The sequence below is a fragment of the Cibotium barometz genome, chromosome 30, assembly GCF_041138505.1.
Source record: "Cibotium barometz isolate CiBa-2024 chromosome 30, ASM4113850v1, whole genome shotgun sequence".
NCBI classification, from domain to species: domain Eukaryota; kingdom Viridiplantae; phylum Streptophyta; class Polypodiopsida; order Cyatheales; family Cibotiaceae; genus Cibotium; species Cibotium barometz.
The window spans coordinates 47,469,278-47,497,045 of record NC_141075.1 but is presented as its reverse complement, the minus strand read 5'-3'; the positions used below and the strand labels follow the sequence as shown (position 1 = coordinate 47,497,045).

General features: G+C 48.6%; 1 protein-coding gene across 23 annotated transcripts in view; it reads right to left on the bottom strand.

Annotated features, from left to right (window-relative positions):
• LOC147621566 (protein GAMETE EXPRESSED 2-like) overlaps positions 1–27,768 on the bottom strand; it is a 210,058-nt gene that overhangs the window by 92,875 nt on the left and 89,415 nt on the right. For 22 of the 23 annotated variants that reach the window (XR_015269849.1, XR_015269848.1, XR_015269850.1 and 19 more), the window contains one exon: positions 4,362–4,609. Coding sequence is in view for 20 of the 23 variants with exons in the window: in XM_086824342.1 (XP_086680468.1) it covers positions 4,362–4,609 (248 nt within the window). In the remaining 3 variants the exon portion in view is untranslated. The remainder of the gene's footprint in view (positions 1–4,361; positions 4,610–27,768) is intronic. The other variant, XM_086824341.1, reaches the window with a different exon arrangement.

The window sequence follows — 27,768 nt, the reverse complement described above, 5'->3', positions numbered from 1 at the left end:
TAGAGTCCTCGAGATAGGTAGCACTAGACTAAGACACGCAGTGTTGGTATGCCGAGGTGAGCACTTGGTTTGGTATGCATGGCATGCAAATCGAGGCACTCCCTCTGTTCCAGTATATCATAGAGGCGCCCCCCTTTCCTCTTAGCGGAACAGAGCTGAACAGGGTCATCATGAAGGACATCGTGAGACTAGATACTCGGGGGACTTGGCACCCACCCGTCCAACCCCTTGGCACGAACATGGTTACATGGCTGCATCACACACCCGCACTACATGGATACACATCTGTCAATTGCGGTGCGATGTGCGATTGGACAGATTTGCACCCCATCCCATTAGTTGAAAGTGGAGACACCCACATATGGGACAAGGGCAGGTGCATCAGAGGACAGGATATGTCAGCTTTGTCACACAGAGCCTGAGACAGAGATCCATTATGTATGCACATGCCTAGTATACTTTGAGATTAGGCGGAAGGTTCCACTGCCTCTTCCGAGAAGGATTTGGACCACTTTCCAGGATCATGGATTTCCCAAACTAGAGATGCTTCGGACTTTTCCTCCTGGAGCTTCGCAGCCATAGGGAGTCCCTTTTGCAGCCTAGACCAACGATACCCGTCAAAGGACCAGTATAGAGAACTCTCACCGAATTCTTCCAGAGTGATGAGGGCGGATTCACCAACTACACCCGACCTTCAGGATGTTGCAAGAGCTCATCAGCCGAGAGGAGTGACATTAGGTAGAGCCATTGAGCTATACAGAGCCCAGTACCCTCGACCTCGTGGTCCCCGCCCACGCCTGCGTCACTACATGAGGATAATAGCCATCATCTCCCACCACCACGCGGACTTCCTCCCGCCGGCCCAACTTTACTACATTGGGTGCCATGTTGCAGCGTCCTATGCCGGATACTTTTTGTTTTGGGAATAGATCTAACATTTCAGCTCTTATTACTTTCTTTGATTTTTATTTTTAGTACCCATGATGATGTATTTCATGGACATGATGTAACCTTTTGGTCTCATAGGCCATTTTGGCCTTTTGAAGACGCTAGTACAACTTTCTTTCTTCTTTCTTTCTTTCTTCTTTCTTTCTTTCTTTTTCTCACATGTCATGCGGATTGCAGTGGGCTAATTGCGGGTGTCGTCGCACCACCTGAGGATGAGATAGGGAGAGCCATGCAAATAAAATGTGAGGAGAGGATATGCACTATGTGCCAACAAGAGGTCAAGTCAAAGGAGTACTTCATATGCAGGTGCACCTTATATTATGAGATTCGAGGGAGGCTCCACTATCTCTTCAAAGAGGGGTTTGGACCCTTATCCAAGATCATGGATTACCCAAATCAGTGGTGCCTAGGCCTCTTCCTACAAGAGCTTCATCACCATAGAGACTCACCTATTAGGGAGTCAAGACCCCATGGGAGACATCCAATCCGGCCCTAGGTGACCATCACCAGTTCTTCCAACCACAAGAGGACGCCCCACCAGCCATGGATGACATACCCACAGTCTCATCAAGCCACACATTCTCAAGTGCCTGACCCCCCGCCATATCCTACTCTAGTGTGACTCTTAGACCGAGCTACGGCACTACAGCGAGCCCGACTCCCTCGCTAGCGACACAAACATCAACTCCAACTCAAGGAGATATTGAAGAGGCACAGAACCACCTTCCCATGTCCGGTGCATTTCCAGAGCCTTCTACAAGCTAAACCCATGCTCGATATCCTTGATGGCCCCCTCCCCCTATCGGAGGGTTAGCTCCATAGTTTGTATGATGATGACGGTCCCACTGTGTATTGTATCATATGGCTCAGCTTTGGCATTCCCACCTTCCCACGTCCAGCGCATTTGCAAAGCCTTCTATAGGCTAACCCCATGCTCAATATCCTTGATGGCCCCCTCCCCCTACCGGAGGGTTAGCTCCATATGTTGTATGATGATGATGTTTCCACTTTGTATTGTATCATATGGCTCGGGTTTGACATTCCCAGGTCATAGCTCTAGTCCTTGTTTTCTTTTGTACCTTGATGAGATTACATGGACACTATTGTATCACTTTTGGTCTCATAGACATACTGGTCTTTTGAAGACATTTAAAATAACTTTCTTTCTTTCTCGTTCTTTCTCCCCTGATACTGCTTTATGCAGATGATATCGTCCTCCTCTTAGATTCAGCCAAAGGGCTTCAAAGACAGTTGGATGCCTTACAAGACTTTTGCACTCAATGGGACCTGTCTATTAACCTTGGTAAGACCAATAAAATGGTCTTCAATACTTCTCGCCCCTTCACTTACAGATTGAGCTTCACATACAGAGGGGATCCTGTGGAAATTGTCTCATCCTATGTCTATCTTGGTGTCAATTTCGGTGGCCCTTGCATCATCATGCTTCCCGTGGCACATGCCAGAGTGACGGGGATAATGGGGATATGCAGCCTTGAGCTTACTTAAGTAGTAGTGCTTCCAAGAACATTTCCAAGAGCCCAGGATGAAGCATTGGCCTTTTGATACCCTCATCAAACAAGCCTTGATGTATGAAGCAGCCTTCTAGGGGCTAGATTTATTGGATGAGTATAAATAACGAGTTGAGAGGCCCCACGTCATGATGTTCTCCAGTATGATCTGCAGCAAACCAACAGCCCCACACCAAATTATCCAGGCAAAGTTTGCTACAGCCCCAATGGTAGTGGATGCACTCTTCCAGATAGTCAGTCACATACCTCCATTGCATCAATCACATGGAACCCCACAGGTATCCAAGGCTTGCCCTAGAGTCTTGGAGACAGCTGGATGCACTCTTCCAAACAGTCAGTCACATAACTCCATCGCATCAGTCACATGGACTCTACAGGTACCTGAGGCTTGCCCTGGAGTCCTTGAGATAGCTGGCACACGAGGGCCACTTTGGAGTATGGTATGCCTTAGTTTCCACTTGGTTCTCACTATATGGGCTCCGCATGGACCTCCTACCACCACTTCAATACAATTTGGACTCCCCTTTTCTCCGACTCTCTCATGAGAAAACCAACCGGGTTATCTGGTTAGATCTTCTCAGCCTCTACACCCATTGAACATGGGACACACCATTGGAGCTCCCAACGAAGATGTACTTCTACAAAGATCACTTCCTCACGCTCACTGAGGATGGATTCATCCATGCAGATTGCGATTGGCCAGATACGGGTTTCATCCCACCGCCTTATAGTGGAGATAGGTGGAGCTAAGTGCGTCTTCAGAGTCAAGGAGCTCAGACAGAGACCGGATCTGCTAGTTATGCCACACAGACGTTGAGACAGAGGAGTATTACATATGCCACTGCCCAATATACTATGAGATCCGCGGGAGGTTTCACTGTCTGTTTTGTGAGGGATCTAGTCCACTGTCCAGGATCATTAACTTCCCGGACCAGTGTTGCCTAGGGCTCTTCTTGCTTGAGCTCCACAGAAACAAGGACACTTTCTTGAGAGAGCTTCAGCCCTGTCTGGAGTTCTCAACACTCATGACACAATGTATACCTAAAACAGTCTAGAGCATACTAGAATATAAGCATAGCAAAATAGTGTTAACATTACTTGCATTACTCCCGGAGGCCGAAAGGTTGGCCGAGATTTATCTGGCGGGCCCGTTGCAGCGAGGCCACCAAGGGTACTCTCACCCCTGCTGGTGAGTCCATCCGCTCCATTCGGACAAACATCATTCATACCCTCCACCATCAATGGGAAAAGCTTCATAGCAGGTTGGATCCCATGAGTAGACAGTGATAGGCCTTCTTGCACACATGGCACACAGGTCCCTTACTCATTGATCAGGCCAACGAGATTACTTGGCATTACAGACCGCCAATTTGGCTCTTCACCCCCCCCCCCCCCCCCCCCCAAGCCTTTCCCTGTTTTTATGAGGTAGTTTTCCTCCGCGAGTGGCCAGCCATGGAGGGAAACACCCCTCCCTAGTTTGTGTTTTGCCTCCTTTGATGGTTTTGAGCATGTACATCTAGCCCTTGGGCTGCCATACTTTAACTAAGAGAAGGGTTTTTTTCCTGGAAAAAAAAAAGGGCGAGAGGAAGAGAAGAACGCGGGCAAACAGAGAGGACGGGTGCAGGTTGAATGGTGGGGGCAAAAGAGAATTGCGCAGAGAAGAGGGGAATGATGGGCACGTGGAGAGGTGCACAAAAAGGACCAAAGTGAAAGGCAGAGGTCAAAAGGCGCACAAGTCAACAGTACATGGAACTCTCATCAACACAATAATGCTTGATGAAAAAAAAAAAGCATCATATAACATTACACCTTTCTCTCCTCGAGATAATATAATCACACAGATGCATTGCACATTTTTTAACAATGGAAAAATAGGTGGGTTACCTTCTTCACCATCTATATCATCATCCATGACTTCAATCACAGATGTATTGTACGTCTCCTTACCAAAATCATCAATTCCAGCTAGAAGGTCTCCAGTTTGTCCATCCACAAGAATAAAAGGATATGATATAATGTATGGAGGACTATTAATATGGTTAACCTTGATAACAATGGATGCCTCATCACCAAGCCCCGCGTCATCTTTTACTAATAAGGTAACTCTGTCAAGTCCATGAAAATTTGGTGCTCTGCAATATTAAAACCGAACTCAAGCTTCGTTCAAAAAAAACATCATCAAATTATGTGAATATAAAAGCTCTCTCTCTCTCTCTCTCTCTCTCTCTCTCTCTCTCTCTCTCACGACTCCGCATACAGAGAGCCTTGGGAGCCATCACAGAGCAGGAGTCGAGGAGAGAGATGAGGAGACTTACTCGCCGCAAAAGGCGGGCCTTCGCAGAGATACAGGAGCTAGAGATCTTTCATTTCTTCATGAGTAGAGATAGCCCTGTCTCATGGCGGCACTTCAGAGAGCCCCGGACCCCGACACCTATTGTAGACCCACAGACATGGCACACATATGCAGAGGGTCTATACCATGCCCCACAGCAGCCACCTATACCTCAGCCACAGGAGCCTCGACCTACCACAGCTAGCTTCTTTACCCACTCGATGGTACAGGAAGCTATCCGCCGCCTACAGCATGGACGGGCCGCCGACCATATGGGCCTGCAGGGTGAGCATCTCATATATGCAATAGATTCTTTAGCTCCTTTTCTTGCACACCTGTTTAACAGGGCACTAGCAGAGGGTTTGCCTGCGGAGTGGATGATGCACACCATTGTGCCGATTCACAAAACAGGGGATATGCTCGATCCGAGCAACTACAGGACGGTTATGGTTTGGCCACGTGCTGCCCAAACTCTATGGTGCAGTGCTGGAGCAGGAGCTTAGCTTATATGCTGAGCGAGCAGGTTTACGTTCATCAGGGCAGGCAGGCTTCAGGAGAGCTTTCTCTACCACTGACCATGTATTCACTTTGAGATGTATGATTGATCAGGCCAGAGTGAGGAAGAGAAAGCTCTATTGCTGCTTTGTGGATTTCCGCAAGGCATTTGACACAGTACCACGAGAGAGGCTCTTTCAGCGCCTGCAGTCTCTTGGCATACGAGCAGATATGACATGGGGCATCTATGCATTATATGAGCAGGTTTTTGGGCGAGTCAGATGTCCAGGAGGTATGTCCGAGACTATTGCTAGCACCATTGGTGTGAAGCAAGGATGCCCACTTTCCCCCACGCTATTTGGGTTATACATTGATGAGGTGGCTGACTTCATTACACGGGGAGGCGGAGATGGAGTTGATTTAGCAGATACCTCAGTACATATTATGCTCTATGCTGATGATATTGTATTAGTGTCTGAGTCCCCAGGTGGTCTACAGCAGCATCTACATGCACTCCATGATTTTTGCACACAGAGGGGTCTTACTGTGAACCTTGGGAAAACCAAGGTTATGGTCTTTCATACATCGAGACAGGGCAGGAGTCAGCTGACATTCACTCTCGCCGGATGCCAGGTGGAGGTGGTGACATCATACGTGTACCTAGGGGTTACCTTCTCTGCAGCAGCCACACGCTTTACCATGGGTTCAGCAGCCAGAGCTAGATTGACACGGGGATATGCAGCATTGGCTATGCTAGAGAGACAGTGCCACCAGGCGCATTTTCAGGAGCCCCGGACGAAGGGGTGGCTATTTGACACATTAGTCACACCGGCATTGATGTATGGAGCAGCAGTATGGGCGCCAGGCCTTGCTACCCATTGGTGGACACAGATAGAGAGACCACAGGCCCTCATGATGGCACACATGATACGCAGCAAACCGTCAGTACCTCATGACATTATCCGAGCAGAGTTTGCTGCGCCTCCTATGATGGTAGAGGCCATATTTCAGACTATATGCCTGCTAGACAGATTCAGAGAGATGCCACAGGACAGATTATCACACAGAGCTTTTCAGGCATCTTGACAGTTGGCTGAGGCAGGAGACAGAGGATCATGGTATGCACAGGTCACACATTGGTTCTCACAGCATGGCCTAGACATGGATCATCTACCACCATTCCAGTATGACAGGGATGCACCACATATCCGTCTCTCTCATAGTGAGAGGAACAGAGTATTGAGACAGGATCTATGGCAGCTCTATACACGAGAGACATGGATATCGCCTACACAGCCTCTTCCACCGAAGATGCTATACTACAGAGATCACTTCATGAGTATCACTGATGATGGATTTATAGAGAGGCCTAGATACATGGAGGGCTTTTTACCACACAGCTCCCGAGTGGCTATTGGTCAGCTCAGAGTTTCATCACACCGATTGGAGATTGAGACTGGCAGAGCAGCACGGATCCCCCGAGAGGAGAGGGTATGCAAATTGTGCAGAGAGGAGGTGGAGAGTGAGGAGCATTATGTATGCAGATGCAGAGCATATACAGCCATCAGAGAGAGATATCCCATTTTATTCAGAGAGCCACATTCCCTACGCCAGATCTTTGAGACAGCAGACCAGCGCATACTGGGGAGATACATTCTAGACATACAGCGCCACAGAGAGACATTATTACAGGCTCAGACAGCTCCAGAGGGGGGGCGACAGACACAGATTACTACATTTTTTCAAAGATCCATACCCCTCCCAGCCCCTACACGGCAGGGAATTACTCTCCAGAGAGCAGAGACACTTAGAGCCCGCAGGAGACAGAGGACACCTGGCTTTCGGACACCACGTCTATACCAGAGAGAGATGACAGAGATCAGAGCTCAGTTTCACAGAGAAGGTGCGGAGCGATTGGCTCGCTTCAGAGCACACCCAGGCATGTTCTTCAGGGAGCTGTGGACACCCCCTTCACTGATGTATACCATTTTATACCCCCAGTATGGTACAGGATGGAGCTAGCTAGGTTGCATATCATGATTGTATACTCCATGCATATAGCTTTGCATTCTCCTAGTAATAGAGCTCCATCCCCTGCACACCCAGATTCAGCTTTTTTATTCAGTACTTTTTCATTTTGTTGGGATGACAGAGGATACCCCATACAGGTACTCCGATTTGTCTCATAGGCCGAGTTCGGTCTTTTGGAAGACGTTAATAAAATCTTTCTCTCTCTCTCTCTCTCTCTCTCTCTCTCCAGAGCCACTGAGTTATGCAGAGCTGGACGCCCCACACCCCATGGCCCTGGCCCACGGCCATGCCACCACAAGAAGATCCGGGCCATCATCTCCCATCGTCGCAGGACCTTCTCCCATCATCGCAGGACCTTCTCGTGCCAGTTCAGTTTTACCACCTTGAGCACCATGTCACAGCGGCCCATGAGGGATGTATTAGGGTGATATGAGAGCTCTCTGCTCATGTACCTAGATCAGATTTTAAAGTTCTGGATTTTTGTTATCTTTTTTTATTACTATTTTGTACCCAGGATGATGTACCTCATGGATATGATGTAACCTTTTGGTCTCATAGGTCATTTTGGCCTTTTGAAGACGTTAATACAACTTTCTTTCTTTCTTTCTCTCTCTCTCTCTCATGACTTGGCAAACATATATGAGCATCATGTATATGGCGGGCTATTCCGGATGGATCCCCTGTCACCTCTAGACACACTCACCACCCAGCTGTCATCTCTACTACATACGGCCGCCACCTGCAGCTTCCCCCATTATACACACATTGCACACAGATAGATCTGGGAGCATGCCCCAAAATCGGTGGTATGATGATGAGCGCAAAAAGCTATATAGACACCTCCGTGCCTAGAGAGCACTGGGGACCATTACAAAGAGACATGCAAGCCGACAGATGAGGACCCTCACACGCCGTAAGAGGCGTGCATATGAGGAGGCACAGTACTCGGATATATACCACCTACTCATGAGCAGAGATGCAGCCACTGCATGGCGCACGATGAGAGAGCCTCGCCCTTGTACCCCGATTGAGGATCCACACACATGGCACACATATGCAAAGAGCCTCTACCATATCCCTCAGCAGCCGCCCATACCACAGCTACAGGAGTCCCGCCCTACAACCTCTACTTTCTTTACCGCCTCGATGGTAGAGAAAGCTATCCACCCAAATCCCCCGAACGGTCTCTGCTGGTGGCTCCAGTCTCCCCTCAAAGGCCCTGAAACACCGGGCTCTCCAGGTGAACTAGATGGTGAGGCTGCTGAGGAGCTCGCATCGTAGATCCCTCTCCTGTGTCCAGACGGCGGACGAGAAGTCCGGTGAAGGAACACGGCGAGGCTGGCCCCTAATGAATCTGATGGCCTGGCTGTCTTGCTCCGTCTCGTATCCCAGAGCAGGCCCTAACGATGTCGACCAAGCAGCGGCACCCCACGTATACATGCCCTCTAGAGAGAGGGGGACCAAAATGCGCAGCATCCTCAGCCAAATCTGCTGCTCCTGTGGACAGTCCCATAGGCAGTGTCTCTGTGTCTCCAAAGAGTGGCCGCATCGGACACAGGCTGCCGGAAGACCACTGTAGACAAGCCAGGTACCAACTGCAGAGCCCCTGTGGGCAACCAGCCACTGAAAAGTCGAGATCCTACGTGCCTGTCGACTAGCCCAGAGCCTGGCCCAAAAATCCTCCAAGAACTCCTGTGAGAGTCCCTGTAGCCGCCAATGCTCCGCTACGGCTGGAGAGACCATCCTAATATGCCTCCCCAACCGAACAGTGTACTGGAAAAAGGTAATCTCTGCGGCCTTGGGGGATGCATAAGGATCATGCCACTCGTACTCGCCAGGGTCCCACTAGAGCCGGGCCAAAGGGCGCGCATCATATGCCCAAATGCGCCAATCAGAGTCCACATCTGCAGGGTCTGGATCAATATGCCACTTCCGGGAAGCGGCGGCCACTACCCGTATCCTCTGAAAGATGCACTCTGCAACCAAAGGCGACTCCGTCTCCACTCTCTGAAGTCTGCCCTCATCCTGGATCTCATAGTAAAGGCATCTACCATCCTCAGTGGAAGCTCTGACAGCAATCAGGATCTCCAACTATGTAAAGGCTCCCATCCAATTGCCTTTACATAGTTGGAGATTGGCCTCTTGGCCATGCAAAAATAATCCCGTCTCATCAGCAAACTCAGAATCGAGCAAGTCCTCTCCCCGGACTCGGAGCTGGAGTCCCCGCAAACCAACCTCCTCTGCTGTCAGATACATACTCATGGCCTCAGCAAGAGAAAAAGAAACGGGGCGAGAGGGCATCCCTGACGGACTGATCTGGTCAACTCAAAACTCGGCCCCCGTCCTCTTGCCATCAGCACCTGGCTACGAGCTGTGGAATATAGAGCTACCACCCCTCGAATCCAAACTGGCTCAAAACCCAGGCGAAGCATAGTGCCCTCTAGGAAACCCCAATCGACTCTATCGTATGCCTTCTCAAAGTCGAGAAGCATAACGACGAGGTCCTCGCCGAGAAATCTAGCTCGGGCCGTCGCCTCCCAGAAGGTGAAAATGTTGTCAAGGATACTGCGCTCCTTGACGAATCCTGTCTGGGTAGCATGAATCAACTCCCCAAGGAAGGGCTGGATCCTCAAACTCAAGGCCTTGGCCAAGACCTTGTAGACAGTATTGAGGATCGTAATAGGCCTCCACTACCGAATATCATCAGACACTCCCTCCACCTTGGGGATAAGAAAGATCAAGCCCTCTGAAAAGCTCTGTGGCATCACCCCAGTGTCCAAAACATATTGAAAGCCCCTGCGGAGGCCTGGCTCCAAAATGTCCCAATAACGCATGAAAAAGGCTGGCGTCAAACCGTCCTCCCCAAGGCAACTGTGGCGCGGAAGGACCCTCAAAGCCTCAACCAGCTCATCCTCTGAAAGAGGCTCACCCAGAACTGTGCGCATACGATCTGTGACCCTCCTCTGTACATGGGCCCACACAGTCTATCTGCAAGCATCACGTGCCTCCATGGCTGGCTCTGCTGAGAGCAGGTCTCTATAGAACTCAGTGGCAATGGCTCTAAAAAGGCGTGTGAAGGAGTAGTCAAAAGCCTCCGAGCGCTATCGAGCGTCGAGCCTACTCAGCCGACTGCGGATAGAAGATATCCGCGAAGCCCGAATCGGCATGGTAGGTCTCCTCTACGGAGCTCGAGCAAGGTCGGTGCTCAGTGCCCGCCGGACAGCAGGTGAGCGCCAGGGCACTGCCAGGGCCTCCCGGGGAGCTGAGGCGAGCGGAGGGGGAGGGGGGGGGGGAGAAGGGGGTGGGGAAGGAGCCACTGACAAAACCGGAGTGGGAATGGGAGGAGGCGAAGACGGAACCAAAGCGGGAGGGGGGGACGGGGGAGGGGGGGGTGGGGGCGAAGGAGGGGGTGCTGGCATCGCCAGATCCTCAGCCTGCGCTGGGGTCTCCTCCTAGAGGGGAGCAAAGCTGTTCCTCACTGGAACCCAGTGATGCTGAGACTGTGACTGCTGCTGCATCCGCCTCTGGGCCTGCTCTGCTGTGGCTGCCTCCCTCTACGGCGCCCCTGTCCAGGCTGCCAATCCGAGGTCTTCGTGGGCTGAGCAGGTGTCCCAAAGGCTGCCTGCCGAGCCGCATCTGTGGGCGGCGGGCCATCGCGCGCCTGCTACTGTGGTGAATGTCGAGGTCTCCTGCGAGGGCAGGCCTTGGCCAGGTGACCGACCTGCCTGCATATAAAGCACTGGTTCGGGAGCCCCGAGAACTCCACTCTCTGATCAATCCATCCCCCCCCCCTATCCTAGGTAGCTGAATGACCTTCGGAAGGGAGGAGATGTCAGGAACCAAAACCCTGACTGAAAGCAGGCCAGCTGCTCTAGCCACCACTGAAGTTGTTGTGGGGCCAGTCTCAAGCACCGAGCCCAGCAATGCCCCTATCCTAGAAAGGAGCGGAAGGTACTCGCGACGGCGGAGTCCAGGGAAGCAAACTGTGACATGAAAAAGGCGCTCTCCCTGCTCGGCCGCTGCAGGGTCGAAGCCATGCTGCCAAGGTCTGAAGAAGGCCCGAGCGCCCCTGATGTCCAGGGGACTCATGGCTAGGACCTGGGCCGTGCTCTGGGCTGTCTCGAACTCGATCTGGTAGTGTCCACGGCCCAGTAGCTGAATGTCCAGGATCTTGCCCACATCTGCGAGAAGGCGGGCCTGGAGAAGATCCCGGATCTCCCCTCTGCTGGGGCGAGTGCCGACTATACGGCAGATGATGGTGGAATGTGCCTGGAGGCGTTCCACCTCTGCGGCGAGGCTCGCTTCCTCTTCCGGCGAAAGAGAAAGCCTGATGGGGGTATCCTCAGGGGCGGGCGAGGGGACTGTGGAAGAGTCCCTCTGAGGTGGGGCGGGAGGAGCCTCCATCAGTGTCTGAAGCTTTGTCGAAGGCGAAGCGTGAACCGAAAGCCCTGCAGGAACCAAGCTACACAAACGGCGGAGCAAGGGGATTACAAACAAAGGCGGCAAGGGCAGGGGGGGGCTGGCGCGAAAAAAAGAAAGCAGCGGAGTGGGGGGCTGGCGCGCGAACGAGCAGAGGCAGGGGGGAGGGGGGGGGCCTGTGGCAATGAACATAGGATGGTGGTGATGGTGTTAGGGGACCAAGAGGGTGGAAATCTCCTACGATGTACCTCGTGAGGCTCTCACTCATCCAGTGATGGACTCATAGAGGGCAATGACGCTCCAAACCATGTCAGAATGGGACTTGTATCATTTGTAGACAATGTAGGAGGCGAGCTCAGGGTACAATATCAAAAGCTTTGCGGAAATCCACAAAGTAGCAGTAAATCCTCTGATGTCATGCTCTACCCTCCTCAATGACAGCATGGAGGGTGAAGATGTGGTCAAGGGTAGAGTAGCTCCACCAAAAGCCATCCTCTCCTAACGCTCTGCAACCTCTTTCCTCTGTAAATGAACTGAGCTCTACCTCTAGCACTCATCCATAGAGTTTGGCCAATCATGATCGTCCTGTAATTATTAGGATCAAGAGGATCTCCATCTTTGAGGATGGGGGTGATGGTGTTAGTGGACCAAGAGGGTGGAAATCCTCACAAACCGCTCTACTGAACATGTAGGCTAGTGGGGGTGCCAAGGTATCATCGACATGTGAGATGTACTCGGTAGTCAGTCCCTCAGGATCTGGGCTTACCCATTACGTAGTCTAGGATTGGCCTTGAGGACCATGCCCTTTGTGAAGAAGGTGGAGGTGGAGCAGGGATCTTGTGGTGGGGGTAGAGGTGGCTGATGGGGGAGCGTGCATAGGAGTGCCATGCGTCTAGGTAGGTGATAGGTCCGGCATCCGCGTAGGTGTTGTTAGGTGTGGGGGGGCTATGTTCTTGGAGTTTTCTCCAGGCCTCTTTGTAGTTCGGCCCTAAGAAAAGTCGGTATAACCCATCCTCTTTCCGAGCGTAGAACTCACGTTTCTTGCATTGGGTGAGCCATTGGGAAATCCGTTGCGCTTGGTGCTTCATGAATTGCCCAATCCGTATCTCATGCTCAAGACGAGAGCGTGTAGCTCAGCATTCATCATCGTACCAACAGTTATGGGCATGAAACCGCAAGGTGGCTTGGCAGTAGATTGCCGCGTGTAGATGAAAGAAGGGTGTCTAGAATGTACCGAAGGGGTGGTACGCAATCCATGCAAAGCCCATATATAGAGAACCAAGTGGAAACTAAGGCATACCATACTCCAGAATGGCCCTCGAGTGCTAGTTGTCTTTAGAACTCGAGCCTCGGGTACCTGCGGCGGGGATCCATGTGATTGATGCGATGGAGGTATGTGACTCTCTAGAAGAGTGCATCCACTACCATGGGACCTATGGTAGAGCAACCTCCTCACACCAGCTTTGATGTATGGAGCAAATCACAGAAAGAAACATGTTCCAAGCAGGACTATCTAAAAGATTGCAAGGCATCATTAGTAGCTAAATTTCTGTACAACACAATCATGACAAGATTCGGATGCCCAATTGAGATAGTCAGTGACCAAGGAAGCCATTTCTTGAATGAAGTGATTAAGAGGCTAACATAGTAGCACATGGTAATACACAAAAAATCAACAATCTATTACCCACAGGCCAATGGACAAGCAGAATCCACGAACAAGATCGTGAAAGGAATTCTCATCAAGACAGTGAATGAGAACGGGACAAATTGGGACACCAAACTTCACACTTCATCGTGGGCATTCAAGACACCCTACAAGAATGCGACAGGACTCACACCATTGAGCATGGTGTTTAAGCTGAAAGCAATGGTATCTATGGACTTCCTAACCCAAAGTCTCAAAATTGCTGTGGCAGAAAAGTTAACCACGGAAGAATGAGAAATTCACATGATTGAGCAACTCCTGAAATTAGACAAAAAGAGATTGTATAGTGCATGGGCATCTGAAATTGTTCAGAAGAGAAGAAAGCTCCAAGTCGACAGGATAGCAAATTCAAAATCTTTGAATGAGATACAGTTTTGTTCTCCTCAAGAATGGGACCTCATCTAGAAAAACTCAAAATGAGATGGGCAGGCCCATACGAGATTATCAAGAAAATGGGAACATGAACTTTTGAATTAGAGGTTGGTGAACGGATATAGGCTAAAGCCGTATCATGGAAGGGTGTTAGAGCGGGAAAGGACACAAGCAGGAAGAGCATATCAGGAACCGGAAAGAATCCAAGAAACAGAATCTGCATCCAATCACGATCCAAAAACTATTGATGTACGTGTAATTTTAGCATGCACAGAAAGTGAAGAGCCAGTTGTAAGTCGCATGGAGGCAAGGGGGAAACCAATGGTAGCATCCCGTAAAAGAATTCATGGATGGAAAGAGAAAGGTGTCACATCGGTCTTGTCCCACCTCTACCCCATCATAATCAGCGTCGTAATCTCTACAATAGGCACTAAGAGGCAATATCTGCAAAGAATTTTGAAGAATCATGAAAGCATCAAGCAATTATAGCTACAAAAATGCATGACAGAGCCTCAAAGAAATATTCAAACTACAAACCATCATTAGAGAAAAGGATGTGGCATGTGCTCGGAGCACAAGGGCACTACAAGAATTGAGAAGCTAGCAAGAACCATTACAAGAAGAACTGCGCAGGAGGAAAGCAAAAGCCAACCATGTGGAGAGCCTACAAAGGCACTTAACAGAGCTCCAAGAGGCCAATAGAGGGCTAGGACAGGAGGTAGAAGCATTAAAAAGAAATATGGCCAGACAGGATCGATCAGGAAGTCCAATGCATATGCCAAAGGTGCTGAACAAAGCCGTAGAGCAACAAGTGAGCACTGAGGCACAGGTCGCACAGATCAAGGAGCACCAAGATAATAACAGATGTCCAAAATAGGGCAGACAGAGACAAAGTAGAGCTGGTGAAGGCGGAGGCACAACTGGCAGTATTGGATGCCGAAGAGTATCCAAAAGTCTATGAGCTGGAGACAGAAAGAATGAAACAGTGGGAGACACATGCACTGGAAGACCTGAGGAAGGTGTGGGGGGCATATTTGGAGAAACTGAAATCAATGATGGAAGCACCCACACCTACTTGCAAACAGATAACTCCACATAAGGGGGAGGATAGGAATCCGGATAGAGCGGAAGCAAGGAATCCAAAGAGCTACAAAAAGAAAACGCTGAGTTGCGGCAAGAAGTGGAAGTATGGAAAAGAAAGTTTGCAATCATGAGAGGAGAAGGAAAGAAAGTAGCAGCAGAAATAGAAGGTAAGGGCAAGGAGATAGTGTTGTGGACAGGCTCAGCAATAGACCATATCCCCGCAAATCAGCTAAGGGAACATGCGTGGGCGGCCACAAAGAAATTTGAAGAGAAGGTGAATGATGAAGCATCCTTGCGAGTTCAGGTGGAAGAACTCGAGGCAGTAACAACGGAAAAGAGATGGCTAGACCTTCAAAGCTCTGATGAAAGAGGTAGAGGCAGCCACTCCCACAAGAGTGACAAGGGGCAGGTCTAGAAGGATGAGTATCAATGAGCTCAATGTAGCATCAACAGCTGCCAATGCAAAAATCAAGACTAAAACAAAACAGACAGATACCTTGACAAGATCTCATGCCGCGGAATTACAATCCAACGATAAGATGATTCTAGATTTCCAAGGCTAGGCCAACCGGGAGAAGAATGCTAAAAAGGAGTAGTAATCGAAGCTGCAAGAAGAATTGGGACAAAAAAGCCAAAGTACTCGGAAGGAAACAGCACTACAGTGCATGCAGCAACTGGTGAGCACTGCACAGCAAGTAGGAGCCATCAAGCGTCCCAACTGGAATGAAATAATTGATTTCATGACAAGGTTGAAAGCACCTGCAGAGGATGGATCAGGCCACAAGGTTGAAAGCACCTGCAGAGGATGGATAAGGCCACAAGCACACGAACCCATCCCCTGGTGCAGACCACAAAGCTAGATCCAAAGTCGTGCGGGGGAGTGGAGGAAAATTATGACGAGCCGATCCAGGTGAGGAGGCAACAGCTCAAGCAAGGAGCAACACTGTCACTGCCCCTCACCAACGGAGTATGCTGGTAGAAATATCAAAGGGAGTGACAGGATTGGACCAGTCAGGAATACCACGATATGGTTGGAAGTGGAGCAGGGCCAACAGAGAGGGAAAAAGAGAACCAGAACACACAATTTTTGAAGATGATGCCATCTTTCCGGAGCACAGAGAACCCCACGCCTTTGCAGCCGACATGGCAATAGCCGCTATAGCAAGAGTGAGGGCCAAGTATCCGAACGCAAGGCCGATTGAGGTTCAGTTCAAGAGGACAGATGAGAAGACCGGACTAGGACATGCCTCAGTTAGAAGTCGAAGGAGAGCATACGAACCAAGGTACAGCCAAAAAAGGACCATCCATTTGTGTCTAAGGGCACTACAGCACATCCCGAGTTGGAGGAAACAGTGTGGGACCGACCATGAATCGTCCGGACAACACAGTCTGAAGAGTCAAGACTGAGACAGTCTGGAACCAGACATTTTTCAGAATGCAAGCAAGAAGAGGTGGGCTTTGCTGCTGATGTAGGATCCACCGTGATCGCCAAGTGTTGGTGGCCGGACAGCCCATCTAGACGCCATCAGGGTTCCTCCCTTCGATAACGGACTCAACATTTCTCTTGAAATCGGGTAGTACCTGTATGGATGTAAGGAGGAAGGGGATTCTCACCGAGGGTGTGTGAGACAATGTTTGAAAGACGGATGTCTTTTGGGTAGTTCAGTCTCTCTTGTTGCTACTCTGTGTTGTATGAATGTTTGTTTTTGTGTTAACTACTATCCGGAGGCATGAATGAATGGGGATCTAACCCGGGCATAATCTTAGTTAACTCCCCTGCGTATGGGCAGACCGGAGCTCAATGCTCTGCGTTGACTTATCACATGGAGCACAGTAGAGATAGTCGTTGCTCTTCAAGAGCCGACTAGGTGGTTTGGAACTACCGCCCAGGTTAGATCCCCATTCATTCATGCCTCTTGATAGTAGTCAACACAAAAACAGGCACTCATACAACACAGTGTAGCAACAAGAGAGATGGAACTACCACAGAGCCTTGGAAGGACTTTTTCATGTATCATATATCTCCAAATGTACTCCTCGGAGTGGTAAAGACTAGATGCATGGTGCACATTTAATCTTCTTTGAGGCAGAGTATGGACTTGCCCTCCTCTCACCTTGTATCATCCATTATTAGAGCTTGGGATAGCATAGGAGCTTTTTTACATCACAGACCTCCTGTATTGGAGGATGAGGTTGGCAACCAGTCCATTACATGGAACGACCTTATTAGAGATGATGTTGGCAGACCCTTCGGTGTAGTGTGCAGCCGGATGTATGCAGTGGCTAGATGGCAGTGAAGTTGTGAAGCAACAGTTCTTGGTTGGAAGAATTTCAAAAGTCTCCTAGATGAGCAAAGATTGACATCCACTCACCATCTCAAAAGGGTTCATAGACGTATTGAGCAGATTGAAGCAGCAATACCCAATGATTGATCACTGGTACATTCCATGATGTACATCATCCCACATGGTTGGGAGTTTTTTCCAGGACGAGTGCCTCTTCACGTGTTTGGTTTATTGGACCAAGTGGAGGAAGGGGATCGTGTCTCCTACTCTCTTCAGCCAAGGTGGAGATTGGTTAGATGTGACATGAGGGGCATTATACCAGTGAGAGCAGTGAGTCACTCGATTGTGACTCAGGCTTCTTGGTGTTCATGGCTGTATGGTCACTCTCCCATTAGATATCTTCATTTGAACCTTGGTGAGTGGGAGTGGATTCATGCTGCTGATTTCAAAAGAACCCGTCTTCCTTCAACTATATTGTATGTAATGCCACTGCTCTTACTTAGAGAGATTAAAGGGGTTCCCACTCTTAGACCACATTAGGGGGGGTATGAAACTAACCCCTTCATTCACAAGATACTCTAGCACAGACTTTTACACTCATACAGGAGGAACCATATTCAATTTCTTTTGGTTATTCTTACATGGTAGACTTCCCATTAATCAGTGGAAAGCTATCTTTGGTGCTGATCCAACATATCCCAAGGCACACCAGCTTTAGAGGAAAGTACATTATGGTTATGGGGGTACAGAGCAGCACAAAGGATCTAAGTTCCTATAGCGATCTAGCTAATGGGTAGACCACTCTATGACATATGTTACATGGGGCACTATTGCTTGGCTTGCTCAGTCTTGCCCATAGATTTTCTTCGAGAGAGCAGATTCGGATCGTTTAATCATGGTATGTAGAGGTGTGGTTCAGAGGTGTGCACTCCATGGTATTCCTCAGTTGCAGTATACACCACCTCTACAAAGCATTGTTACCATTTGGGAGATAGATCATTGCTAGTATTATAGCCTGATAGATCTCAAGAGCCAAATGCATATAGGCTTTAGAGCTATTGAGATATATGATGCTCGGTCCATATACACCATATGGAGTCATATTGTTCATACTCTTATGGTCACATGGACTCCTATACAGGGGCCACCGAGATCTGCGCCAGCAAAGCGCACTATATTTATGCAGAGTGGGATCATGACATTTTCTTCGCTATGACTCCCACAGGACTCTCTTGGCATCATAATGCACCAGATTGGTTGAGATCACCATACACTCTAGGATGAGGATTTATTTCTCATTTTCTAGACTTCAGCTACAATTCATACTTAATAGAAGTCCCTTTCTTGCCAAAGTTTTTTTTTTTAATCATATATCATAGCAACCATTCCAGAAGTAATCTTTTCTTAAGCATTCATTATCTTCAATTCATGTAAAGGTGAAATGTTAAAGATTTGGTGTTACATTTTAGAATGAAATTTTTGGAACTCAAATGAAAGATGAAATTGATGGTCAAGCTAGATTTAATCACCCGATGTAAATCAACGAACCAAGTGCGGAGTTGATAACACCACTTGTACCCACCACATCCATTTTACTCGAGTTTGAAGAAGACTGCAAATCTTCCAAAGAAGACAAGGATGTGTACACTTCTGACGGTTCCCATGAGAGATTAAAGTTTGTCAAAGTTTTGACTTGACCATATTTTGCAAAAACTTGTGCATAAGCAACAGGAAATGGTGCCTCAGAGTAGTAAATCATAAAAGTTTTGTTTCCTCTGAATGTAGGTCTCATATGCACCCCAAATGAAGTAAACATAGAGTATAAGATAAATAAATTTTATAATCTTCAGGAACTTAATGAACCAAAAGATTATTAAATCTTTTCATGAAATTTTTTTGAGCAACATCTCTTTAAGAAAGTTGAATCACTATACACTCCAAGATATTTGGTCACAAGTTTTTCTTAACATAGTTATAGGGCTACTTGCTTATGTTTTCGTTTTAGAATATAATTTCATAAACCATTGAAGAAGATGTCTGTATAACTGTAAGGGTGGAATAAACATAAATAAAAATAAACAACCTCATGCATTAGTTTCAAAAGCAAAAACTCTTTTTTACTGGTAAAATAGATCGTCGTCAAGTACAACTTCACAAATAATACAGGGAACTTGGTGAACAATATGTACAAAGAGTGAGTGTGGCAGTGACTAAAACCTCAGCACTTGCAAGAGGTGTACATGCCACTGCACATTTCTCATTCTAATAAGAAGCCATTGTCATTTCAAGAATAGCTTCAAGGCCCTCATTAGGATGAGAAATGTAATTATACATATTGCTAATGTCAGTGGTTTAGTGAACACCCCAAGTTTGAAGAGGGTCAAGGCCAAGGATTGGGTGCAAATGCAGAGGACCTGTCCATTGATGCAACAGTGTGTGAGAAATCTGCTAAGGTCATGGACCTACTTAAGCTTTGGAAGATCCCTACAGATGGCTGGATTTTTACACAAAAAAAAAACATCATGCTAACAAGACTTGCTCCCCTTGTAGGAAAGGGTCACGAGACATAAGGCAATGTACCTAAGGATTGCACGGGAAGATGGCCAACATCACCATTTTCCTGCAAAAGTCAATGTGAAAAGTGTTGACACCAAACACCGATCCATTTCTTGGTTTTTAGATGGGCATATTGGAAGAAGGAAATACTCATACATCATCATTAGAGTGAGCAAAGGTTTAAAGGTTCAAAGGTTCAAACGTTACTTGTAAAAGAATCAAGTTTTGCCTAGTTACATTCACCACTAAGTAGATGCCAAGGGTAGCCACCTTTTTTCCTATATTCAAGAAGATGCTTGTGGAGAGAATGGGGGTTCTTTGAATTGATTCCTAGCTACTCAAAAAACGCATGGATCCTCAGTCCTAGTGGCTTGTACTTGGAGCCAATTTAAGGCCATCAATTAATAAATGAATTACTCTTGCTTATGCTAATCATTTAAGTCATTAGATGATTAGTCTTAATCATTTCTCGTTAAAATTACTCATTTTGCTTAGTGTGTGTACCATGCTTAATCACCATGTCTACTCATCACTTTTGTCCACCCTAAGCTCTCTTACATCACAACCTAACAGTGGTATCAGAGCATACCTTGATCCAAGGCTCATTAGTAGATAATTAAGCCCATGATTAACTAGTTTTTTCTCTTAGCCAGAATACACCTCTCTACATATCACCGGACATCTCCCTCTCTAAAGCTTTCTACTTCAAACCAACCGACAGGTCTCTTGCCAAGGTCCTAAGCTCACATCATATCAAAGGGCATCATCAAATTGTCTTTGCAAACTTCGCAATCTGCCCGGAAGAAAATCATGAATTCTGCTCTACGCCTACAGCTGGAGTGAAGCTGAACCCTCATTTGGGTCTATGTGAAGCACGCACATCAAATCTTGAAGCATTCTATCCACTAGTTGGTGAGAATCAAGCATTTCCTCGGTTTTCTATCATCTAATCTTGAGGCATTCTATCCTGTGGTTGGTGAGAATCAAGCATTTCCTCAATTTTCTGTCATCTGTAGTGGATTACGGCACCCTAGATTTGAGCATTCAATTGCATCCTCCAACTTACAAATACAGTCATTAAGGGGGAGCATTGAACTAATGGTCATTATGCAGTGTCATTAAGCACCTAATGTCTATTGGAAAGGATTAGACACTATCCTATAGTGAAAAACCAGAGGATAAGACCTTCCTACTCATAAAAATCCCATTCTATACATTTAGACAAGTTTGATGGTCAAGGCTTTCATACATGGCAAATGAAGGTTGACTACCATCTTATGAGGGAGACCAACTGGAGAGTGGTGTTACTCCTTTTTTGTACTCTTTGTAATCCCGCCCTAGCTCAGTCTCAGATAAGTATGCCATAACTCATTGGGTGGACTATGTAGGTGTAGTCCAGCTATAGAATCACTAGTGGAGATTCATCATGTTGGCTACCAAATGTAGTGATATAAATGTGGAACGGTTAACCGAGAATGTCGTGAGTATCATCTTTGGTTGAGCTTGACATCTCAACACTCCCCCTCAAGCTCAACTCCATCTCCAAGACTCCAAGCATGCTGTGGAATTTGTGAAGCTTCTCAGCTCCCAAGTTCTTGGTGAAAATGTCAGCAACCTACTCCTCTGTGCTAACACACACAAGATCAATATCTCCTGCCAAGACCTTCTCTGTGATGAGGTGATAGTGGATCTCTATATGTTTGTTCCGCGTATGAAACACTAGGTTCCTGGCCAACTGTATGCTACTAAGGTTTTAAAACTTGTATGTCCACATGTTTCACAGTGTATATGGCCAAAGGCCCACCATTGTAACAAAAGCCGGCCCATATAAGGCTTGAATTTAAAATGGAACACATTTTGGGCACCCCAGAAGTGAGGGCGATCGGGCAAAGCCACTTGTATATAAGTGACTTATGGGAGTGTGTAAAGGCACCTTTTCATAATACAATCTACAATTGAGCTCACGCATGGGAGCTCCTTCATTCTTGCATGTCTTGTTCCTTTCCTAATTCTTACATGCTTCTATGTTTATGTTTGTCATTAGCTATTGTTAAAAGACATGGTGTGAGCTTAATAATTTAATGAATCAACCAATGAAAATGATCATCACATAAGCAAACTCACACCACTAGAGCAACACATGCCACCACTTAGATGATAATGAAATGTAACCAATGGGCAATAGAGTGTACTCAAGGTCACCACAAGCATCACATAAACACAAGCTAATGGAAAATGGAAAGAGGAGAGTATTTCCACAAAGGACCGCTTAGTATATTCATCACTAAGCAAGTACACAAAGCATGGGCATTACACTCTCCACTTAGCTCTCTAGTTAGCTCTAAAGTGTGAGTAGTATACCCTATTTATGTAGGCTCAAGAGAAGGAGGCACCTAGGGTCCATAAATCTCTCCACCTCCCTTAGATTTCTCACCAAACTCACCTAAAAGGTGATGCCTCAACTATAGGAAAGTATCTACTAGACCTACACTTAGTTACTCTAGTAAATGAACATTCTAACTTTAGAACAAGACACTCTAAGGTATCACTAAGGAAATCACACTGAGAATGGATGCTAGATCACATATCTTCTAACACCCTCCCTTGATCAAGCATCCACACCACGTAGGGTGTGCTTGGATCAGATCTACCACTAAGCTAAAGATCACTAAGACATTACTAAGATAAAAAGTGCCCCATGGGCTGGCGGCAAGGTTGGGCGCTGGCCGACGGTTGTCACGGTGGACGCCTGCAAACCCAAAGTGGCGAGCTGTGTGGGAGTAAATAAGTGGGTAACCTGGGGAAGTTGGAACGGATGGGGATCGATGAAGTTTATGATGAAGGGGTGCGAATAGGAGGGAGTGGTACGAGACGAATGGAAGGAAGGAAAACAAAGAGGTTGGGGACGGGTAGGTGGTGGATGGGTGGGATGGGAAGGGGGTAGAGCAACATCCTCTTCCGAGGGCAAATACTCACTGGCAGAAAAACTCGATGAAGAGGAAGAATCCGAGGAAATCAAAGAGTCGAAAAGGTTACCTCGGGAACCACGATGGATGTGGGAAGTGTTGGCGCGGTAACTAGTGGAGGGTTCACCCCAAGATTCGCCACCGCTACACGGTTCAGGTTGAGAGGGTTCTCCAGCTCTGCAGAGTTTCCGTTGATAGGATGCTCTACCCTTGCGCAATCGCCATCGATGGCCATGGCAGATGGTGGCGCAGAGGATTGGGTAGTGCATGGGACCGGACGCAGTGGCCGGTGGAGGCAGCCAATGGACTGGTCGTTAAGATACCCGTTGGCGGGGTAAATCGTCAGTCATTGCTGGAGAGAGGAGAGGCAACAAGTATGAAGGAGGCTTGGGATTTTTTTGTTTTCTTTTGGTTTTTTTTATGGTGAGGGAGCAGCTAGCGAGAAAGGGAGGAAGAGGGGCTGCACGCTAACTTAGGAAGGGGGTGTGCGAGGAAGGGAAGGGGAAAGGCTACGTGCGAAGGAGAAAAGGGGGGAGAGGACTATGTGCAAAGGTAGAAGAAGGAAGGGGGGGGTGCCAGGAGGAAGGGGGGGCTGCCAGGAGGGAGGTGTGGGGAGAGAAGGAAGAGCAGTGTCGGCGAGTGAAGATAGGAAAGAAAAAGTTTTAGCGAAGATAGAAGACGGGGGGGGGGGGGGTGTAGAGAGTCGTGCTGATAGAGTAAGGTGGGGGGAAGAGAATAGTAAGTCGTGCGAATGCGGAATTAGGGGGGCACATGTAGGGGGGGTCGTAAGTAAGGCGGAGGGGCCGCGTGTAGAAAGAGAATGGCTGCAACCGAAAATAGAAAAAAACGACGAACAGAGATGAGGGGAGGCAACGAAGATAGAAGATGGAGGGGGATCACGTTGATGGCACGGAAGCGGTAGAGCTGTCTACGCCTTTATAGAATGCCACACTTCCACACACGCATGCAAACACACCAGAACACCAGACCAGAGAGCATGAACAAGACTTATATTTCAAAAAGAACCTTCATCTTTACAGAATTGGATATCCGAGATATCCCAGACACCAGCTTCATCAAGCACCCGCTCGCAATCAGCCCTCTCCAGCTCCTGGTCGCTCCAAATCCCTTCGCTCCTTGCTTCTCTGCAGCCGACCTTTTCGTTCTCTACACTGCACCTCGGCTGAAGGTCCCTCTGCTACACCACCAGCTCACTGCCAGTCCTCAAAGCATAAAACCAAAGCAAGGCACTCTCTGTCTCCTGCACAACAACCAGCCCAAAACTCATACACTAAGGCAGCTCCCCTACCAGCTGGAATCATCTATCACGGTAGCCATCACTGGCGGCCAGAAACAAAGCAAGGCCCCACTCCCAAACTCCCCTCTTTTACCTTCATGCCCCTTGCCAGTCCGTCAACCAGCAGCTTGTCTTCACTAATATTCACCCCTCTTCAAGGGCGTCTCCCTTGTGGTCTCTTACCACGTCACATCACCCTTCACACGTAGCTTCAGCTCCTCTGCAGAATGACCCAGGGCTACTTCTTTGCTGTTCTTCACCAGCCCGTCACCTTACAACTAGCGCTCTCCAAAACCCACGCTGCCTGCGCCTGTGGGACGGCACACGCCCAGAGCCCTCCAGCTCTTCACACGGTGAACCACACCCAAAGGCGTCTCCAGTCGGCGTCTCCAGCAGCCCTCTTTACTCAGCGCTTCTCGGGCTCCCGTCCTGCAGCTACGCCCCAGAGCAAAAACCCACCCAGCGGACTCCTCCAACCAGTTCACTGTGATTGCTCCTCCAGCCGCTGCTCCTAGGCGACTTTGGCTCTTCCTGCATTCCCATCTGCCTCAGACGTTTCACTTTCCACTCCTTCTCACGAGCAACTCTGACAACCTCCTCAAAGCTATCCAGATTCTTCAACTCCACCTTCAAACGGATTGTTGGCTCCAGACCAGCCACAAACCGCTCTCTCTTTATCATCTGCGGGGGTACTTCAGGAATCAAAGACTCACACCATAGACTCCACAGTCTACCAAACTCTATCAGATACTGATCCACATCCTGACCGTCCTTCTGCTGAATGTTACACAACTCTTTCCACACCTCATTCGGACTCTTCACTCGAGCAAACTGTGCCAAAAATGCAGCTCTGACTACACGGTACTCAGGATCCTGCTGATGAACGTTCCTGTGTGTAGTCACAAACATCTGTAATCATGTTTTTGCATCACCTTGCAAGCAATAAGCCAAAATCTGAGAGAGGATCTCCGGGGTTGCCCTGTCTTTCATCAAGGCTGTAAATTCCATCTTCTCCAGAAACCTGGTTGCATTCTCCTGTGGCAATCCCCAATACTCCAGAAAATCCTGAGCCATTTCCGAATCTCTCTTCACACAGCCCTGTTCTCTTTCACAAACCAGAGGAAATCTGGTCCTCTGTGGGGGCACCAAAAAGTGATGGCACGGAAGCGGTAGAGCTCTCTACGCCTTTATAGAATGCCACACTTCCACACACGCATGCAAACACACCAGAACACCAGACCAGAGAGCATGAACAAGACTTATATTTCAAAAAGAACCTTCATCTTTACAGAATTGGATATCCGAGATATCCCAGACACCAGCTTCATCAAGCACCCGCTCGCAATCAGCCCTCTCCAGCTCCTGGTCGCTCCAAATCCCTTCGCTCCTTGCTTCTCTGCAGCCAACCTTTTCGTTCTCTGCACTGCACCTCGGCTGAAGGTCCCTCTGCTACACCACCAGCTCACTGCCAGTCCTCAAAGCATAAAACCAAAGCAAGGCACTCTCTGTCCCCTGCACAACAACCAACCCAAAACTCATACACTAAGGCAGCTCCCCTACCAGCTGGAATCATCTATCACGGTAGCCATCACTGGCGGCCAGAAACAAAGCAAGGCCCCACTCCCAAACCCCCCTCTTTTACCTTCATGCCCCTTGCCAGTCCGTCAACCAGCAGCTTGTCTTCACTAATATTCACCCCTCTTCAAGGGCGTCTCCCTTGTGGTCTCTTACCACGTCACATCACCCTTCACACGTAGCTTCAGCTCCTCTGCAGAATGACCCAGGGCTACTTCTTTGATGTTCTTCACCAGCCCGTCACCTTACAACTAGCGCTCTCCAAAACCCACGCTGCCTGCGCCTGTGGGGCGGCACACGCCCAGAGCCCTCCAGCTCTTCACACGGTGAACCACACCCAAAGGCGTCTCCAGTCGGCGTCTCCAGCAGCCCTCTTTACTCAGCGCTTCTCGGGCTCCCGTCCTGCAGCTACGCCCCAGAGCAAAAACCCACCCAGCGGACTCCTCCAACCAGTTCACTGTGATTGCTCCTCCAGCCGCTGCTCCTAGGCGACTTACCAGTCCGTCACCTGCACGCTCCAGAGGCCCACCACTGCAACACTTGCAGTTTCGCCTGGGCGGCTCCCACTCGCCAGCCCTCTACGCCAGCTGCGCCTATCTGCTGCAGCGCCACACACAAAACACACAGGGCTTCTCTTCCCCGTCGGCTCCCAGCCGAATCCACTTCAAACAACACCGCCTCCGTTCTTTTCAGCTGCGCCTTCCACACTTGCTTCGCCAGCTTCCAGAATGTCGTGCTGGCAGCACCTCCCCAACCTCCACGTAGCTCTGCCCTCTTATAGCCACGTTATTCTTATTTTATTTTTATTTATTTTGAAGAAAACCCTATGGATGGCCACCATTGCTTTTCACACTCAGTCCAAGGTTCATGGAGCTAGGGAGGGAGGCTGTCCCAAAGAAAAATCTTCTTGAACTTTTCGTGGAGAACCGAGTACTTCTCGGAAGCACTGGCCACCGTCTGGGCTGTCTGGATGTAAATCATCGCACACTGTGCGCCTTTCTTGACTGCTCGCTTAGCCTGCAAGTGGCCTATGAGCAGAAAGTTCGGAATTCCTGGCTCACACTTAATGGTCACCGGGGCGTTTGACACATTCTGATTGATCTGGAACGTGTGCTTGTCCCACTTGACATCAGGAAGAAACTTGTGAAACCACTGAATACCCAAAATTATGTCTACTCCTACAAGAGGGGCAACCATAAAATCACGCACAAACTCTATGCCCCGAATCACTAACTTAGCACCTAGAGCTTCATACTTGACGCTCGTTGTCATGCCTGTGCTAAAACCCCCAACCTATTTGTCCACCGAAGTAAGCTCGAAACGGGCACGCCTAGCGGACCTGTTCCGTGACCACATCCTCCGTGCTGCCGCTGTCAAACAAGACAACGACTCTCTGGCCACCTATGTAGCCAAAGGACTTGAGCAATTCGTTGCGTTCATACTCCTGATCATGGGCGCCCTTCTGCTTATCTTCGAGATCTCGGCTAATAATTGCTCCAACTGAAGCACCGGGCTTTGAAGAACTAGGGGTAGCCGCTGGGGTCTGTGTGGGAGCTGAGCTCACCACACAGAAGCTGTGGAGGCGACGGCGGCGGGCTTTGGAGGCTTCTTAGGACAATCCCGAGAAGTATGTCCTTTTGTATGACAAAAGAAACATCTACCCTCCTTGTACTGAGAAAGCTCCTACACACTCAACTCGCCACCTATCTTGCCTGCCTACGCTTTCTGGTCTAGAGTAAGCTTAAACGCATTGTTCGAGTTCTTGGAGCCAGAGGCTCTTGGGCTCTGTCCTGGGAAAGACCCCGTCTGGTTCTGGCCTTTGCCCCCCGAGGCAGAAGCCCTGGGAGAAGCCGGCTGGGAAGTCTTGGGCTTGCCACCATTATGTTTCATTTCTGCACTCTGCGCAAGCGAGAGTGCGTCTTCAAAAGTGGCTGGCCTAAACATACGTACCTCCCATTGGATTTGCGTGTCAAGGCCATACAAAAACTGCCCTTTCTTGTCCGTATCAGATAAGCCTAATTACAGACATAAAGTCGAAATTCTATTGGCAAACTGAAGGACTGGTTGCGCGTTCTGACACGCTCCCCTGAACTCGTCTTCGAGTCGCTCAAGGTAGTGGGGCGGTAGAAACCGCTGCTTAAGGTCGCAGACAAACTCGTCCCACACAAAGCT